The 19,952-nt window shown below is 38.5% G+C and overlaps 1 protein-coding gene across 3 annotated transcripts; it reads left to right on the top strand.

Moving 5' to 3' along the window:
- The first annotated feature begins 12,411 nt into the window (after positions 1-12,411).
- LOC108840936 (protein SMAX1-LIKE 4-like) lies at positions 12,412-17,684 on the top strand. Of its 3 annotated transcripts, none has more exons than XM_057003445.1 (6): positions 12,412-13,942; positions 14,024-14,234; positions 14,322-16,265; positions 16,354-16,606; positions 16,705-16,923; positions 17,306-17,684. In XM_057003445.1, the coding sequence occupies exons 1-3, from the start codon at positions 12,627-12,629 to the stop codon at positions 15,789-15,791; spliced, it is 2,997 nt and encodes a 998-aa protein (XP_056859425.1). In that variant the 5' UTR covers positions 12,412-12,626; the 3' UTR covers positions 15,792-16,265; positions 16,354-16,606; positions 16,705-16,923; positions 17,306-17,684. The 3 variants fall into 3 exon arrangements, with proteins under 3 accessions (XP_056859425.1, XP_056859424.1, XP_056859423.1); XM_057003444.1 differs by having other exon boundaries at positions 16,991-17,684; XM_057003443.1 differs by having other exon boundaries at positions 16,705-17,684.
- The last annotated feature ends 2,268 nt before the right edge of the window (positions 17,685-19,952 follow it).

The following is a 19,952-nucleotide window of genomic DNA, read 5'->3' as shown; positions in this document are numbered from 1 at the left end:
GAGCAATTATATAAAGTTTCACACTTTACCTCAGAGGCTCAGAATATCCAAGAAACATATTGGGCCTAAACTAGGCAAGTATTAGACAGCATTATGCATATATTTTAAGTTCCCCCCCCCCCCCCCCCACAAAGAAATTAGTTATGGATTTTAGCCCGTGTCAGTAATTCAACTTTGTACTAGTGTTGTATGTGTGTTAAAGAAAATTTGTGAAAATAGATGATAATTTCAGTTGTTCCGTGTAGCATTTATGCTTACCATTAAAACAAAATTCATTTAAAATCTTTAAGTTGCGGGTTTACTAAAGAAACTCTACAGTAAATGTAAACGTAGCAAAGATACAAATTAGTTTTTTATAAGAAGTTAACAACAGATAATCAGATCTCATAAGTCATAACCTGCGGACAACCTAGAAAACATCAAAAAGGTTAATCAAGTGCACAAAACAAGATGAAGTGTATATAGCAGTAGATGTAGCATAAATCTTGGAAGAGGCAAATCACACATAATTATAAAAACTAAAGTTAAAGTGTAATTTTAGTATGAGAGAATGGATAAAATTTAGATATAAGAATTTAAAATTTTCATGGGACGAGTGCCATCTTATTGGTATATGTACATCCGCCACTGAGTATATAGTCACTTGAACTCTTTTGATATAGATACGTATAGATAAAATATTTTACAGATTAATTTTACAGACTTGTTGAAATGACACGAGTAACATGGAGGAATTGGATACAACCATAATGTTCAGAGCGAGACATAGTATTATATACCACTCTGTGGAAGTGTCGATAATGGCTCAAATTAACACAACTGATTAAATGTAATCTTGATAAAAGTTTTTGGATGGGATTAACTATCTATATACGTTTCAGGTTTATGTTCGTGATTTATTTGAAAGTGTAAACATGCCATTGGAGTCTGTTAGAACACTGATTAGAGAAGAAGCGAAGAGTTAGTTATACAGTTTATGTTCTCTCCATTAGTTTTTCACGTAAGAGCTAATAAAGAAAAAGAGAGAGAAACCAAAGTCTTTTTATTTTGTAAAGCGAGTTTCTTTTGCGTGCAGGGGCTATAGGGATATAGGGAAAAGCCAGTTTCTTATAGTGTGTATATATATTTTTTGAACTGATATATATTTTGTATAATTACAGATAAAGAACCAAATAGCTGCAAATCAAGTCAGTTGCTTGTACACTACTTTGGACTAAATTAAAATGATATTTTCTTTCCTAATTTTCTCATATCACTGTTTTTCTGATGATTAAAATGAAGTTTTTCTGATCGACAGTATAAATTATAACCATTACAGAACTTATCTTCTACTCCAAAATTATTTATTTGTCTTGTGATGGAAGTAAAGAAACATTCGTTCAACTGTGTGCCCAGCCAAAGACAAATACAAAAGTGCGTGACAGTGAAATTTGTTAAAAAGAAAGAGCTTAATTATTCCTCTTTGACCGATCACCGTTAATGATTTGTTCCGTTTTCCTTTTCCTTTTTTTTTTCTTTTTCATTTTGTATACATATATATGATATTAAATTAGCCAGGACTTACTACTTACTACTTAGGTACCAAATTATCAATTATTATCTTTTAACTAAATATAGTAGGCGTTGCTACACTTTTCTACCAAAAAAAATCTGTGCAACTTTGTTCAAAAAAAAAAGATTCGACTAGAAACCAAATTATGTACTTACGAAAAATGTTAACCCCCTAAATAATTATGGAAGATTTACTTTCTTTAGGAAAAACTTTAAATTCACATAAAAAGAAGATTTATAAAGGAGAAAAAAAGAAAAACAATAAAGAGAAATAGTCTCGTTGGGATCAGAGAAACTAATAGATCGGAGAAAGAGTGTGGCAGCAATGATCAGTCAATACGTCATCGTTTTATGCATGCAGTATATAGTTATGCAATATGAAGCAAAGCGCCAAAGCGAAAGTACTTGCTAGACTTGTTATAGACATATGCATAAGCATTTTCTTTTGATTTTTATAACTTTTTCATTTTTTGCTTTTATTTGTTATTTTATCCTCTTCAGCTGTACCTTTAATCACATCAAAATCACTTAATCACATCCTCTTACATTTTTTGCATTCTCTTATATTTCAGTAGCAAAATAGCCTTCACACTTTTTTTCAAAAAAAAAAAACCTTCACACCTTCCTTTATTCTTTTACTTGCTTTAGTTTTTATTTATTTAAGTATTGTCCTTTCTTTGTCCCCGACTTGTCTCTCTCTAACAACTTTCCTTTGCCAAGAAAATAACATTAGTTGGCAGTAATATATGTAGTTTGGAATCGGTTTTATGTTTATATACAGAATCGGTTATTGAACCCTGGTTTCTCATTAAATGATGATTTATCATTGTTGATCGTTCTGCAGATAAAACTTACTATGTTATTGAACCCTGGTTTCTCATTAAATGATGATTTACCATTGTTGATCGTTCTGCAGATAAAACTTACTATGTGATAATGAACAACTAATCTGCACGCTAGTGTACTGGAAATTGTATAGTATGTAGCAATCTCGAAAATATACATTTTTTTCTTAAATTTTCATTACTGGAACTGGACATGAAATTTGACATATTGTTAAACCATTTTATTATAGAGATGATTCTACACCAAATAAACATTCAAGATGTAAATTTTGAACGCAGTGAGATTTGAGTCTCAACTGATCATACACTATTCGTTGCTCCATAAATTTTAGTTTTTTTTTTGAAATTATAAATAGTCCACATATTTTTTACAATAAAATTGCCTCTCTCCACCTTAAAAGAGCTGTTGGCTTCTAGCAAACTTCATGATAAATGTTTATAGTTGGGTTTCAGCCAAATCAGCTTCTAACATTTAATTTATAGACTATCTACACTTTAAGTCACTAAGTTAAAGTTTGCTATGAACGTTCGTGATAAATATTTTAAGGTAAAAAATCGAGTCTGCAATTATGTCAGACCCACTAAGAAGAAGCAACCACATATGCTTGTTGTTTTAGCTCGTGTACATGTACTGAATATTGAAATACTATGAACATGATTAGATCATTTGGTACGAGCTACAGCTTTTGCATGGAAAGAGAACATAATGATTATGAAATACGAATACATGTTGTATAAAAATAAGTAACTGATGATAAAAAGATGGTAATAATTTGAGTACCATGCATGATGAATAGCTGTGGTAACTTAACTGCTTCGCACAATAAAGCTTAACATTCTACATAACATGCAATGCTTTTTCATCCTGACACCGATCGCGGGACAGCGAGGACCACCAATCTTTCTTGTTAGCTTAGATATTGCCGTATTGGATTATCGTAACTTTGAGTAGTACTTAAGAGAAATAGCAAGTTAGTACAAGAAAAAATTCGTAAATCCAACAATTAGATGAAGCATTAGCTAGGACAAAACTTTTTTTTTTTTTTTTTTTTTGTCACGGAAAAGATTCATTATGGGCCAAGCCCAGGAGAAAGAAAACAAGTCAGCCCATTACAGAGTTTGATGATCCACGGAGGGCCGCTTTGGCGAGAGAATCAGAGAGAAAGTTATTCGATCTAGAGAAAAAAGAAAAAGAGAGGTTGATGAAACCAGTTGAGATTGAACGGATATCGGTGATGATTCCGATCAACTCTTTGCGCTGGTTCTTGCCGTTGATTGCTCCGATGAGCGTTAAACTGTCTGAGAAGACCTTGAGAGAGGTGAAGCCGCGATCCTTTGCCGCTCCAAGTGCTGCCATCACTGCTAAAGCTTCGGCGATGAGAGGTGAAGCTACGAAATCCTGCGTGATCGATTCGCCTATTGTAGTCTCTATTTCTGGACCCGAGAAGTTCCAGGCAAGACCCGCCAATTTGCGATTCTTATCCCAGGCTGCATCTGTTTTGCATGCAATGGTTCTATCCCTCGTGAGGGAGACTGAAGCTCTGGGATGTCGATCCCGAGATATCTCTGGTACTATCTCGCCCTTACTCTTTTTTCCTTGTGCTTGGTTCCATTCAAGGGCTAAACCGAGCCCTTTGGTTGCTGTCTCCACAGGTGTCGTTCTCCTATTTTCGAAGATGAGTTTGTTTCGGGAGGTCCATAGCGACCAGAAAATCCATGGGAGTATTGCTCCCACGATACCTGTCGGAGGCAAACAGATAGTTCCTCTGAACCTTATCAGGGTCTCTGTGAACTCCATATCTGTATCCACATGAATCTCTCTCGTTGTTGGGATGAGTTTCCAAACATCCGCCGCGAAAGAACAGGTAAAGAAGATATGCATTTTCGTCTCTAGTGCATTGCATCTAGGGCATTGAGTTGCTGATACCATTCCTCTTTTCCTCAGGTTTTCGCCGAGAGGTAAAGCGTCATTGATTATCGACCAAAGGAAGAGACGCAGTTTCGGTGAGCACACGCTTCTCCATACCTCTTTAACCCAATTGAAGTCCAGAGTTGTGCTTATTGTCTGATGGTGGTTCTTTTTTGCTGCAGAGAAGTAACCTGACCTTGTAGAGTAAACACCAGTTGGAAGGGGTTGCCAGATAACTCTATCCTCCGCTCCACTTCTGCTTGGCTGGAGGCAGAGAACTTGTTCAGTAAGCTCCGGTAGGATTTCTTTTATCCTTACTTTGTTCCATTGCATATCGGTAGTTAGGAGATCAGAGACCATAAGATCCATGTGCTCCTCCTTGTAGGGTCCATAGGGCTTTGTGTCAGAGTCTAGAGAAACCCAGGACTCCTTCCATACCTTTGTCGTTTGCCCGTTCCCGATAGCCTTTCCTAGGTTCTCCTTTAGGAGGTCTCTCCCATGTAGTATACTCCTCCACCCATGTGAGCAGGTGCTCGGTAGGTTTGCGTCTAAGAAGCATGTTCTTTGGCAATATTTCCCTTTCAGAACTCTAGCTAGGAGACAATCCGGTACCGTGATAATTCTCCAAGCTATCTTAGCTAGTAAAGCCTGGTTGAAAAGTTGAATATCTCGTAGACCCAAACCCCCTAGTGCTTTAGGAGCTGTCATTCTATCCCAAGAAACCCAGCACATTTTCCTCTTCCCATCATTCCCATCCCACCAGAATCTTGTTAACACTGATTGTATACGGTTGCAGAGGCTTACAGGGATTTGGAAGCAGCTCATCGTGTATGTGGGGATTGCAGCTAGGACTGCTTTCAGTAAAGTTAGCTTCCCTGCTCTGCTGAGGAATCTGGTTGTCCAACTCAGAGATCGCTGCCTAATGCGGTCGACGATTGAGGTGAATAGATCTCGCTTCCTTCTTCCAAAATGTTCAGGCAGTCCAAGATATTTGCCTAAACCTCCCACCTTCTGGATCCCTAAAATTGTCTTTGCTGCAGCTTGCACCTCCGGAGGGGCTTTTGAGGAGAAGGTAATGGAAGATTTCGCTTTGTTTATTTTCTGCCCTGAAGTTCTCCCATATTCTGTGAGGATTTTGACTAATTTTTCACAGCTTCTTTTGTTTGCTTGGCAGAAAAACATCGTGTCGTCCGCAAATAGGAGGTGGTTGACTCGTGGACTAGCTGTTGCAACTCTGATACCTTGGAGAGTTCCATCCCTCGCCGCGTTTCGACACAAGCCTGTCAAAACCTCCCCACAAAGAATGAAGATATACGGCGACAGTGGATCTCCTTGCCGTATTCCTCTGTAAGGTTGTACACTCCCATACACTGAGTCATTCACTAGATAGGAGTAATGGACTGTAGTGATGCATTGCATGATCCAATTAACCCATCTTTCTGCAAAACCTAGCTTCTTTAGCACTGTTGATACGAAATCCCACTCTACTCGATCATAGGCCTTAGACATATCTGTTTTCACAGCCATTGTGCACTTCTTTTGGGCTTTTGAGATCTTGAGAAAGTGTAGAACCTCATGAGTAATTAGAACGTTATCCGCTATAGCTCTCCCCGGAATGAAGGCTGATTGATTCTCTGAGATAATGTTGGCAAGAACCGGTTTTAGTCTTAAGGCTAGGATTTTTGAAATTATCTTATAGTAGACGTTGCATAGTGCTATCGGCCTGTAGTCCTCCACTCTTTTTGCTGTAGTAGTCTTAGGGATCAGTCTGACTACCGTTTTGTTTACTTGTTGTGCGAGGTGTCCTGTTACAAAGAAGTCTCGGATCTCCTCCACTACAGCCGGTCCCACTGTATCCCAGTTTGCTTGGAAGAAGCAAGCTGAGAAGCCATCTGGTCCCGGTGCTTTATCGGGATGAATAGCAAAGGTAGCTGCTTTTATCTCTTCTACAGATGGAATAGATGTCAGCTGCTCATTTTGTTCTCTTGAAACACAGGGTTTTAGGGCTTTATCGACCGTTCCTGTTCCATCAAAACGGGAGGATGTGAACAGAGAGGAGTAGTAGCTGCTGATAACCTCAGAGATTTGTTCTTCATCGTAGAAAGGTACTCCTTCGTCGTTTTCAATAACAGACATCCTATTTTTTGCTTTTCTCCCTTTTGTGGAGGCATGAAAAAAGCCTGTGTTTGAATCTCCTAGAGTTAACCAAAGTATTCTGCTTCTTTGTTTCCAGAACTCTTCTTCGGCTTTGTAGAGGTGGAGGAGATTCTTGTTGATTTCACTAATGAGGCCATCATCTGATATCGGTGCTGACATAGCTTTTTCGAGCCTTTGCTTTAGAGCCTCCTGTGTTTTGCTGCTATCTTCGTGGTGCTTCTTGCTCCATAGACAGATGGCCTTTCTACATTTAGTAAGTCTCTCATCCACTGGGAGGTTTCCATCTCCATTCCAGACATCGTAGATAAGTTGTTTGATCTCTGGATTGTCTTTTAAACGCCTGTCGAATCTAAAGATTTTGTTTCCCCGTTTCTTTGTGGTGTCCAGGAATGACAGGAGGGGCCTATGGTCAGAGCCTTCAAATTTTAGATATTGGCTCCTGCAAGCTGGGAAGAGCTCAGTCCATTCACTGTTGCTGATTGCTCTGTCCAAACGACATCTGACTAAATGTGAGTTCCTCTGTCCTCTCCATGATAGAAACGGTCCAGAATATTTTAGGTCGAAAAGGCCGTTGCTAGATAGGAATGATCTGAAAGCAACAAAAGTCCCTTCAGCCCTTACCACTCCTCCACATTTCTCGCTATTGTCGACAATCTCATTAAAATCCCCCGTTAGGAACCACGGTTCTTCAGGGTTTGTTTGTAGTCTTGAGATTTCAGTCCAGACTTCTAGGCGCTTTGTGTGATCAGGTTCCCCATAGATGAAGGTTGCATGAAAGGATTTTCCTTTGTAGGTGATCATAGTGTCAATGAAGTTCTTTGTAGATGACATGACCCTTACGTCAATGTCTTGTCTCCATGTCAGGTAAAGCCCTCCACTACCCGGGGTTTGAGGGGGGACGTCGATGAAGTTGTCTGAGTTAAACCATTGAAGCTCCTTCCTGACCATATCCGTGGGGTTTTTTGTTTCGCAAAGGAACAAGATATCAGGAGAGTTCTTTTTGTTGATCTCCTTCAATCTCTGGACTGTTGCGGGATTCCCCAAACCGCAACAGTTCCAGCTCGCAATTACTAAGGAACCTGGTGTGGAGAGACCCGAAAATCCGGGTTTCTCTTAGTAGTCACAGAGCGTTGAGGCACTGGTGGGATATGTACCGAATCGTTTCTCCCTTGAGTGGTTGGGTTCCTTCTCAGATAAGTATTTTCTTCTCTTTGACTGGAAGAAACTTGTTGACTTATTGAGGTTGGGTGGCTTGTTGAGGCTTGCTTTATCTGATCCTTCTTCTTGCTTGCAGGAATTAGTTGAATAGCAGGTCTGTTCGTGTCCATTGAGGTACCAGAGTCTGGATGTAGAGTTCGCTTGTTTGCTCCTGTTATCTTGTGGCCTCTTGATTGCTCTCCCGTCAGTCTCCTCTTTCCATCACTCGGTGAGTTTTGTATTTGTGAGAGTTTTCTCTTCTTTGAGCTAGCTCCTCTGAGGATGTTTGGTGTGAGACTAGGTGATCGTAATCTTGCTGTGTAGGATGTTTTTGCTTTCTTTTTCTTTTCTGGGTCCCTTTGTGAAATGTTATTCTCAGGCGCCACCACCATTTGCGGCATTGTAGTCTCTGCTTCTTCATTTAGCGCATTCAGAGGACTAACGACGATGGATCTTAGTTTTGCAGGGGCATTTCTTCCTTCGAGGCTCTGCTCTTTGCTCTCAGTAGGAGGGGTCTCATCACATTGGTCCTCAAGGGATCTCCTTTCTGGTGGAGGGGTTACTTCAATGTCTGATGGTTGCATTGCCGTCTCGAAGTCAATCCCCGGTGGGCTAACCGATTTTATACCAAGTTTCCAGGGTGAGAGAGGGCGTCTTTGAGAGGTGGCCAAAAGTATAGAATCTGCAGTTCTTTCTAGCAGCCCAGTCGCATCTCCTTCCAGAACTCTTTGCCTTCTGGCTGCCGCCTCTACAGGATCGGCGCAGCTAAGATACTGTTGCGTGACTTCTTGCAGCTCTTGCATAACTTGTGCTCTCTGTGAATTAGTAGAGTTCTGCTGACCTTGTGATGCCTCCCCCGTCTCAGCAGGGAAACCCATTCCTCTCAGAAGGCTATTCACTCTGTTTTCTGTTTCTCCCCTGGCGTCACCTGCCATAACCCTCTGTCTTCTTGCAGCAGCTTCTGTTGGATCTGAGCAGTTGAGGTATTGCATAGTTGCTTCATTTAGTACGTCCAGAATTTGCTTTTCAGACTTCTCCCTTGATATGTTTTGATCCCCTTGTATTAGTGCAGTAGGTGATGAAAGAAGCGGGGGCACCGTCGGAGATTGTGCAGGTTCTAGGGCTAAATTTGGGACCGAAGTGATTGGCTTTCTTCTCCATTCCGTAAGCCCTCTTTGTGAGAATAGAGATCTGCCCTGTATTTCTCTGTTTCTCACTGGCATCCTCTTCTGCGTGTATGATGGTGAGATGTTGATAGGTTCTGTTTCCGTTCCTGTGGAACTTCTTCCCCATATACGGGAGTCCTTTCCTTCCTCCCTACTCTTCAGCGGTGGTGGAACCCTTGTTTGTTTGGTAGCTATCCTGGCTCCAAAACTGTTCCCATGTCGATCAAATCTCTCATGGAAGTTATCAGCGTGGTCTTTTATCTCCGTATTTTGCGGCACCCCTTTGTTGCGGTTGAAACCTTCGAGTTGGTTGTATCTGTCAGCTCTGAGAGGGTGCTCGTTACGGTAGGAGGTTGGCTGTTCGAGAAATTCATCCTTCTTGTTCGCCGATTTTTTGTGCAGATTTGAATTCTCTTCTCCGTTAAAACTGTCTGCAGGAAGGACTGTGCAATCTCTTTTGCGATGAAGTAGGGAGTAGCAGTTAGAGCAGTGGTTCTCCAGTCTCTCGTATTCAAGGTAAATGATGCTCTCCTCTCCAGTGTCGTATTCGACAATAGCTTCCTTGGTTAGAGGTTTTAGACCGTTTAGGAGGACCTTAACTCTTGCTGTCGTCTTGGTCAGTTCATGGTTGAGCACTCTCCCTAGGTCCTTCCCGATGTTGTAGACCATTTCATCATACCAAAAGTGGAGAGGAAGTCCTTTTATGCGAATCCAGAAAGGGATCTGTGAGGGAAACGAGTTTGAGATCACCGGTTCCCATTTCTGCAGGATGACCATCCAGTAGGCGAACTGGTATGGTCTGTTGTCCAGAACTTGCTGCAGGTCCTCTTCTTTCTCAAACCTGAACTGGAAACATCCTTTTCCCAAGTCTGAGCCAGTTGTTTTACCTTGAATTTGCCATTTGCGAGGTAGAGCCGTGATGAGATCCCATATGTTCTGTTCCTTTGGGTTAGTCGTTCTTCCAATGAGAGTCAAAGCGTTCTCCTTTATCAGCACCGAGTTATCTACACTTGGTGCTTTGATTCTCCTGAGGTTGGTTCCTTTAGCTTCACACAACCTTCCTTTTCCTTTTTCTTCCTCTGTGAATCGTCTGGCCATGTTGTTGTGCAGATGGAGAGGATTTGTGGAGTTGGAGTGTCGGAGGTGATGAAACTGTGCTAAAAAAACTCTTCTTCGCAGTCTCAACCGTAGCTTGAAGGTGAAGAATTGTTGTGAAAGATGAAAGTTGAAGATGAGATCTGGATGAAACTTGCTTGGAGGATGCTACTTTCGGTAAGAAAGTAGGGCTTCCAGCGCGCAGCACACGACGGACCGGAGGTTCTTTGCCGAAAAAGGTAACTAGTGATAGGTCGCTATCACTTCTTTTGAACGTTAGAGACGTCCAAAAGTTTGTCTAGGGAGTCGTGCCTGGGAGAGTCAATTCTCACCGAGGCTCTCTTGTGTGAAAATCTTTACATTAGCTAGGACAAAACTTAAGATCCAAAAAATATGACTGGAAGAGTTCAAAGATATACTTGGAACGGAACCTATACTATACTATAGGTTAGGGTATTATTGGTACCCGGAAAATGATACTGCAATATTGTAGGACTTTAGTTTTATAAATCAAACAAATACGCATAATCGCAATTTATATCCCGTTACTATGTATTTATGTGATGTCGTGATATAAATATATACATACACAGACCTAAAATTCTCTAGTAATTCCATAACATTGTGGTGGCATAATTAACATTACTTGTCATGTCGTGATATATTATGTGTTGCAAGAAAAAAACATTTAACAATGAACTAATAATACGGTTTAGAGAAAAATAAGAATTTTGGATATTAGGTAAATTATACTACTAGAAATAGATTGACATAAACAAATATGAAAGTTTATATAATATAGTTTACTCAAATTATAATTTATTATCATTTTATACGCAAGAAACATATATTAGGTTAGACAAATATACCCACATATCACATAATAATATACCCCCCCCCCCCCCCCCATTTCTAAATAAGAGTCATTTTAACATTTTTCATACATATTAAGAAAGTGACGGAAATACATGTAAGTTATTATTTCCTCTGTATCATTTTAAAAATATTTAAAGTTTTTTGCACAAATACAAAAAAATAAAAGCTTTTATGTAATTTGCTTTGGTTACATAAAATAATATTAAATAAAATTAATTCAACCAATAAAAAAAAGATGTAATATTTTATAATTGGTCAAAAATTCCAAGTGATATTAAATTTCATTTAGAATTACGAGAATATCACTTATTTTGAAACAAAATCAAAATAATTAAACACTAGTTCTCTCTATGTATTATTTTAAGAGATGTTTAAAGTTTTTGTAAAAAGATTAAGAAAATACAATTTTTATGCAATTTACTTTGATAATATAAAATACAACTAATTCAACAAATAAAAAAAGATGCAATATTTTGTAACTGGTCATAAATCTGACATTAAATATTATCTAGAATCGTAAGAACATCATTCATTATGAAACAAAATTAAAATCTCTAAACACCACTTAAAATAATAAGAAAAGGTACTATTTAAGATAAATAAAATTATTTATAAAACTAATACAGTTTGCAATTAATTTTTAGATGAAAATAAGTATAATTTACATTGAAATCGTAAATTGATATTTTTGTGTAATAAAAAAAGTAGAATGATACTTATTGTAAAATTATGTGCTTAGAGAAAGAGAGAGAGAGAAGATATTGCTTTCAAAATTGAAAGACAGGAGACAGATTGGTTCTTTTTGGGTGGCTTGACCGCTTGAGGAATGAAATTCTGTCTCTCTTCAAAAATCATCCTCAAAGACAGTGACACCACCTCAATTTCTGTATAATATGTTTTTGTTTATATACATTAAAATATGTTGCATATTTACTTTCGCTTCTCTTTATCATTATCTTTTTCTTTTCTTTGTGGTTACGCTCTTTGAGCTCTGTGGTTTTAGGAAGATCGAGACTTGAGAGAAACTAAGTAAAAAAAAAAGCCTAAAGATGACTCTTTCTTTCATATGTTTTTTTGAAGAGGCTTCTTTCTTTTGTATGGTACTATTACGCTCATAATGAAAGGTCAGTTGACCTTAAAGAGTATAACCTTGTGATTTAATCTTGTTGGATAGCTCATATCTCGTAACTTGGCCTATCATAATAAAATTTTGGTTGCTGTTGACTTTTCAAATATATTATCACATGAATTATAGATGAGTGTATCTATACTACAATAATATAAATGGTTCATCTAAAGAATTTGTTTTATGGTAAACCCAAAAGATTTTTATTCAAAAATTGAAATAAACAACTTGTTGAATTCCCTAAATTCTGTTATATGATAATGTTATTAGTAAGTATAAAAAGTATAACAACACTTTAAAAATTGCAGCATTGCACTGGTACTTGCGCTATTATTAACCCGGCTCTCAATATTCATATGTATACATCAATGATCTTTAATATAGTTCAATATTTTTTTTTAACTTGAACCTGTGGAGGGAAACGAAGCTTGAAGGAAGTGAGAAATTCAAAAAAGCTTCGGAAAGCTGTTTTCTTATTCAAAAGACGAAAGCGAAAGGAGGGTATAATTTATTAAAGAAAAAACAACATCAAAAGTATGAAACCAACCAACAATATAAAACCATAACTTGCTCCCTCCCCTCCTCATCTATTCGATACTTCTTTCATACTAAACCATATCCTTATCACACTAAGTTTGCTTCTCTTCCTTTACGTTAAAAAAAAACTTCAACGTCTCAATTTTTTTTTTGGGGGTGGTTTTGTGATGCCTACAGGGGCTTATACCGTGCACCAGACGCTAACACCAGAGGCTGCTTCAGTTTTGAAGCAATCTCTAACCTTAGCAAGAAGAAGAGGCCATTCTCAGGTCACTCCTCTTCACGTCGCTTCCACACTTTTAACTTCCACAAGATCAAATCTTTTTCGAAGGGCATGTCTCAAATCTCATCCTCTCACATCCCTTGGTCGTCACATAGCACACCCTTCTCTCCATTGCCGAGCTCTCGAGCTCTGTTTCAACGTTGCCCTCAACAGGCTTCCCACCAATGGAAACCCTCTGTTTCAGACTCAGCCGTCTCTCTCCAACGCCTTGGTCGCAGCACTGAAGAGAGCACAGGCTCATCAGAGGAGAGGGTGTGTGGAGCAGCAGCAGCAGCAGCAGAGCCAGCAAAACCAACCGTTCTTGGCGGTTAAAGTCGAGCTGGACCAGCTCGTTGTGTCGATTCTTGATGATCCTAGTGTGAGCAGAGTGATGAGAGAAGCTGGACTCTCTAGCGTGTCCGTGAAGAGTAACATTGAAGATGATTCCTCTGTTGTTTCCCCTGTTTTCTACGGCTCTCCTTCCTCTGTTGGTGTATTCTCTTCACCTTGCTCACCTACTTCTAGTGATAACAATCAAGGAGGAGGGACTTTAAGCCCTAACCCTAGTAAGTTCTTGAACTCTCATCATCACTCCTTTGAGCAGAACCTATTTTTTCATTTCCCTAAAGGAAAGATCTCTACTCAAGATCAAGCTAGAGAAGACGCAAACCCTGTCATTGAAGTGCTTCTAGGGAAGAAGAACAGAAACAACAGGAACACAGTCATAGTTGGAGACTCTGTGTCTCTAACAGAAGGAGTGGTTTCAAAACTCATGGGGAGAGTTGAGAGAGGAGAAGTTCCAGATGATTTAAAGCAAACCCATTTCATCAAGTTTCAGTTTTCTCAAGTTGGGTTGAATTATATGAAGAAAGAGGACATAGATGGACAAGTTAGAGAGCTGAAGAGGAAGATTGATTCTTTCACATCTTGGGGCTGTAAAGGTGTGATTGTATGTCTTGGAGATTTGCATTGGGCAGTGTGGAGCGGTCCTAAGAGTGCATCTTCATCGCATTACAGCGCAGCTGATCATCTAGTGGAGGAGATAGGGAGGTTGGTTTTTGATTATAGCAACTCAGGAGCTAAAGTTTGGCTCTTGGGGACAGCTTCTTACCAAACATACATGAGATGTCAAATGAAGCAACCCCCACTTGATGTTCAATGGGCTCTTCAAGCTGTTTCAGTTCCTTTAGGAGGACTTTCACTAGCCCTCCATGCTGCAAGGTTCCTCTCTTCTTCTTCTTATTCTTTTCTGATCATTGAGCACCAACTTAGATATTGATACTAAACTTCTTGATGTTTCAGTGGTGAGAGTTATGAGATGGCTCCTCAAGTGATGGAGATGAAGCCTTTTAGAGTTAAGGAAGAAGAAGAAGAGGAAGAAGATAAACTCAATTTTTGTGGAGAATGTGCTTTTAACTATGAGAAAGAAGCGAAAGCTTTTATTTCAGCTCAACACAAAATCTTACCTCCGTGGCTGCAACCTCACGGTGATGCCAACAACATTAACAAAAAGGTATAATGTCTGTTGATTAATGATCATTCTTTGTTCTCGTGGTGTTCTTCTGTTACTTGAACCGGTCTTTCTTTTTGTGTGTTTAAGTTTCAGGATGAATTGAGTGGACTGAAGAAGAAATGGAACCGGTTCTGTCAAGCTATTCACCACAAGAAACAGAGCAGCTCTGTTTTAGAGGAGTCCACAGCCACCATTTCCTTTGTGGACTCGCGTGCATCTAGTTCTGTGGCTAAGTTCAGACGACAGAACTCGTGTACTATCGAGTTTAGTTTCGGGAGTAATCATCAAGAATGTCTAAAGAAGAACCTAACCGATAAACTGATGAGTTTAGATGGGTTCAAGATTAGCAATGATGAAGGTGTGGAAACCAAGATTACTCTTGCACTCGGTCATTCTCCATTTCCATCTGATTTAGAGAACTCTGATGAAGAAGAAGAAGAAGAAGAACCAGAGAGAGATATTACAATGAGACAATTATCAGAGAAGCTTCACGAGAACATTCCATGGCAAAGTCAAGTTCTTCCTTCAGTCGTTGAAGCAATGGAAGAATCTTTAAAGAGGAGAGATGTTTGGATGCTGGTTTCGGGGAACGACGTGACTGCGAAAAGAAGATTGGCTCTTACGATCACAACTTCTCTTTTCGGGTCAGTCGATAACATGCTCAAGATTAATCTGAGAACATCCAAGGCAAGTGAAGCTTGCGAGGAGCTGGAGAAGGCGTTGAAGGACCGAGAAGAGGTTCTTGTTTTGATAGAGAATGTTGATTTAGCTGATGATCGGTTCAGTAAACTCCTCGTTGATCGATTCGAGGCTGGAGATTTGGATGTTTCTCAAGGGAAGAGGAGTCAAATGATCTTTCTTTTGACGAGAGAAGATGATGAATGTGTTGAGAACGAACATGTTGTCATACCGATGATGTTGAAGTGTAAGAAATCAAGCTCTAGTTTGGTTAGCCACAAGAGGAAACCAGAATCTGCAGCTACTATGATTAAGAGGAAGAATCCGAAAATCCAAGAGGATGATGTGGCTTGCGAAACAAGCAACATCAAGAATGAGTTCTCAAGGCAGCTGAGCTTGGGATCAAATGCTCTAGACCTCAACTTAAGAGTTAATGCCGAAGAAGAAGAAGAAGCTAAACCGGTCACTCAAATCTCAAGCGGGTTTCAAGAACGTCTTCTCGATTCAATCAAGAACCAGTTTGATTTCACAGTTTTGTCAAATGAAGATATAACTGAACTTTTCACGGTTAAGATCAAAGACTCGTGCAAGGAGATCCTTGGGAAACAGGAAGAGAGATTCAGGTTCACCGTCGATGCGGATTTGATCGAGAAGTTATACAAAGGGTGTGGGTTTTGTGCCAACAGTTTGTTCGAAGAGTGGGTGAAAGAGGTTTTTCAAACGAGCTTAGAAACGGTTAATAACGGCGGGAAAGAGGGCATAAGTGTAATTAACCTATGTTTGGAAGGTATAGATATGATTGACCAAAGGGAGGTATACGAGGAAGGATTCAAGGGCACTTGTCTACCCAGTAGAATCCAAGTTTTCTTTAATGGTTAGATTTGGTTTTAATTCCTGTTTTTAATTTCTATTCATAACCATATGTACTAGATACTAGAAAATATTACATTCAAGGTCACTTTCTCAAAATAAATAACATTCTAAGTCACATTACGCTACTCAGACACTTTCTCACACTTTTTCTTGTTCTTTACACAGCTGTCCACATATAAAATCTCCTTATTATCCTTCTTCTTTCTATCATATACCTAAAAAATATAATTTGACTTAAGCTTCGTCTTCATCATTCGATTTCCAGATTTATTTTTTTCTTTGGTTTGGATCTTCACCGTATAATTGAAGAAAACTTGTACTTGATCTTTGTTTAAGCAAAAAAAATTTGAAAAGACAGTTTTTTTCTGAGAAGCCGGTGGCAAGAACTTCAAGCGGTCCGGAGAAGATTCAAAGCTTCAGAACTTGAAGCTGATTTCCTTTTGAAATAATAATACTCTGCGGACATGAACTCGGCTGCAAGTACAGTACCAAGATATCTGTCAATTTTTTCTGACTTTTTCTATCTACCTTTCAATTCTTAATTTATTTCTACTGTGTGTACAAACAGGTAGATATGCCGATGAAGAATCTATGATAAGTAGAAGAGATAATAACTGGTTTGGCTGTTGCATTAAACAAAAAATTGGTTTGGCTAACGCTAGTAATTCTCGATCTCAAGAACAGATGCTTCACTTCTGGTGTTTGCGGCTAACGGCTTCGGTGTGGACGGTGTCGTTGGTGGTGGTGCACGGCTCCGGTTCAGTTTCATTGACTGATATTTAACACAACACTCCGGTGGTGCAAGCACATCTCTTCTATCGGTTAAGATTCTACACAGGAAACAATTTCAATTTAATGGTTGATTGGTCTTGTGCTTGTCTATCTCGATTATATCATGAGATTGCTTGTTTTGTGGCAGGTGTTATGAGACTAGCTTAGAAGTTTCATGGAATTGGAATCTTCCTAAAGTCAAAGAAGAAGGCAAGAAATCTAAGTTTAGCTTAGGAACGGCTTATCCTAAACTCGGTTCCCACATATTGGAAGACACTAAAATCCCTACCAAGAGCAATGAGTTAGTAATTGAGCTTCTTTTGTGGTGTGAGCCTGCATTTTGACAGGTTTCATCGAGGATTTAAAGGTGTGATCTTTTTTTCTTTGTTTGACTCACCTTGTACTTTTTTCTTATGTTTTTTTCACACTTACAGCAGAGAAAATGCAGTTACAGCGAAGAAAAGGTCAAATTCAACTTGTTTTGGATTTCTCTCAAATTATTTATGTATTATAATTTTTGACTTTTCCAGGTTATCATTCAGATTAACTTTGGTTAAGAATATTGTGTATCAACAGTTTTATATTTCTGTATTACATGACTTTCTCCCATTTTCAGTTTTCAATTTATGTACATCACAAGTATCCACATGTACGCATTCTTTGTATCCACATGGCTAGCTTACTTTTTTGCATGTTAGTAAGTTCAGTGTTATTGTCTGAAGTGTTGTACGTGTGACCTCTTTGGGCAGGTCTTGCTGCTGATTTATATTGCAGTGCCTAAAAAGAGTAATGATATTCATATGAGTGTTTGAAGATGTTAATTGCTTGGAAATGGAATGTCTTTCAAGACTCGGACACCATCACCCTCTGGTCTGCTATCTATTTGTCCGCTCATGGGCTGTCTACTTCTCTACAGTCTGAGCTTTCAGCTTCACCACCAACTCTGATATAATTTAGTTTCAGCTCTGTTTTTAATGTTAATCTGATATTAAGTGTAGTTTTCAAGTGGATATGTCTAATCATATCTGTTATTTGATTTATTAGTATGTGATTCTAGTGAACAGCTTTAGAGATTTCAGTGGGTTATTACTTCTATGGTGTTAATTATATTACTCATGTTTCGAAATTTTAGAACATATAAATTAACAAGAACTATCCACGTGTGCATTTATACCATATTATCCACATGTACAGCCATGTAATGCTATCCACATGGTCGTGTTTAGATGTACGTACACATGCCACAACCGATATCAACATGAAAATGTTTCTTCGAGGTGTACACAAGCACAATATGACCAATGTTAAAAGATGTACATATGGACAATGGTAAAACGACATATTCCACATCGATAATTATGTGTTAGGGTGCTCTAGTGAAAACCTTGGTTTCTAGACAAACCAAAATGTCCAACAAAAGATCTACATCATTTGAACTCTAATAGATTCAAAAGATCTACACCTGGTTTCTGTATATCAAAACTACATCGTACATGTGTATATCAAAAATACATCGTACAGGTGTACATCAAATTCCATCGTACATGTGTAGAGCATATTTTGTTTGTTAACTTTTTCATTCTAAATCCAACAAAATGCATAGTAAGCTCCGGCCAATTCGTCAATGATTCCTCGAGATCAAAATTACGTCTACACCAGATTCCATACGACTATGAGATGTTCATTGATAATGAAGCTCCTTTAATAGCTTTGTTTTTAATGAGTAGTTTCTATGTTTGTTCACCAAGGCTAGTGGGCTGAGACTAGGAAACAATGGTCTCTCATTGTCCAAAGTTATAGCACAAAGATGGTGATGCAGAGACGAGGTCACCCCACTGTTGAAACTAAAAACAAACAATGGATTTGTATAACCCTCAAATGGGCCATGATAACTTTTTGGTTGGTGATTGGGACATGAAGAAACAAGACGCTCACATGATGTGCTTCGCGGCGGTTCTTTCAGACTGCTCCCCAGAGCTTCTCACTCCCGGCATCAGATTCGATCTGCTACATCTGGAAGAAGCATATGAAATAGGCTGGATTCTGCTGCTCCCAAGCTCTGATTGCTCCAAATCTCTCTCCACTATTTATGCCTTTTCCTCTACTTTTCAGATCACTCTTCAGCTGCGTCGCAACCGCCGCGTCCTCGTTTGCTTAGGGAGTGTATCCACCTTCGTTAAGAACAACACAAATCACGGCCGTCTCTGTCTCGTTGTCATTTCACCGTCGTCTCTCGTTTTCAACGGACTTTCCTCGGCTCTGATTACGGATCTCTCAACCGGTGGCCGTCGTCGCTATGAAAAGTGAACCTCGTAAATAAAAAATTAACCTTTCACTTTCCTTTTGTGTTGCAGGAAATAAATAACCAAATTTATTTTTCACCTCGGTTTCGTCACCTAAACTCACGTGATCTATTTTGAAATTCAAAACTCAATCCAGAAAAATCCCAATCCTAATGAAATTATTCATTTGTCTTCTATAAGGGCAAAAAGGTATACAACCACCCAAAAAGTGTGTGTATAATAATGTGACTTTTTATGACAGAGAAACTCAGAATGTGACATTCCGTAAATCTCGATACTATGCTAAGTTGCAATTATAATCATATAGTATATGTATTAGTTATGAACTTATGACCCAAGAAAAGTGGAACTTGACCGCATTGTTCTCTGTGTAAACATATAAGCTGTCTCTGCTTCATGATAGAATGTGCTTTTAACATAGCTTTTTTCTTTTTTTCTTTTAATAGCGTCACTTTTTCAATACTCCATTATCTTACGAATAGTTTTGATAATAAGATATTTATACAAAGATCATAAATGCCACGCGTCGAACAACTGTTTTGACTTACAATGTACAAAAGGTAATCTTGTTTTTACTATATTTTGATTATATTTTCCAAATTATTTATTTTAATCTTCTTTTTGTTTGCTTAAGAATTTATTGAATTATAGAAGTGAAAAGGTAATCAGTTTTCGAATCAGAACTGAGATCTACTTACATGATATTCATATTACTACCTCTAATAGTAACAGCCATAAGTATGAGATAGTAGTGTTGGGTTTGGTAATCTAAAATTTATATATTTTACCTTTAATATGTTTAATAGATTATAAGTATGAGATAATAGTGTTGGGTTGGAGTTTTCTAATCTAAAATTTTATATATTTTACCTTAAAATGGTTAATAGATATAAGCTAAAACATATATTTACTATAACACTCTACAAAGTTCCAATTATCGAAAATTAGGAATATTGGATGCGATACTGGACTACTTCCCTTTAAGAGTGATTTCAAACTATATCGCATATTAAATGACGTTAGAGTGTTCACAGTTGTCCACAAGATGGTTCACTACTTGCAATCACAACCAATACTTGTTAGCATTGGTGAT

This window comes from Raphanus sativus, chromosome 2 (assembly GCF_000801105.2).
Source record: "Raphanus sativus cultivar WK10039 chromosome 2, ASM80110v3, whole genome shotgun sequence".
Taxonomy (NCBI): Eukaryota; Viridiplantae; Streptophyta; class Magnoliopsida; order Brassicales; family Brassicaceae; genus Raphanus; species Raphanus sativus.
Note: the sequence above shows the minus strand (reverse complement) of the source record. Positions and strands in the feature narration are given on the sequence as shown.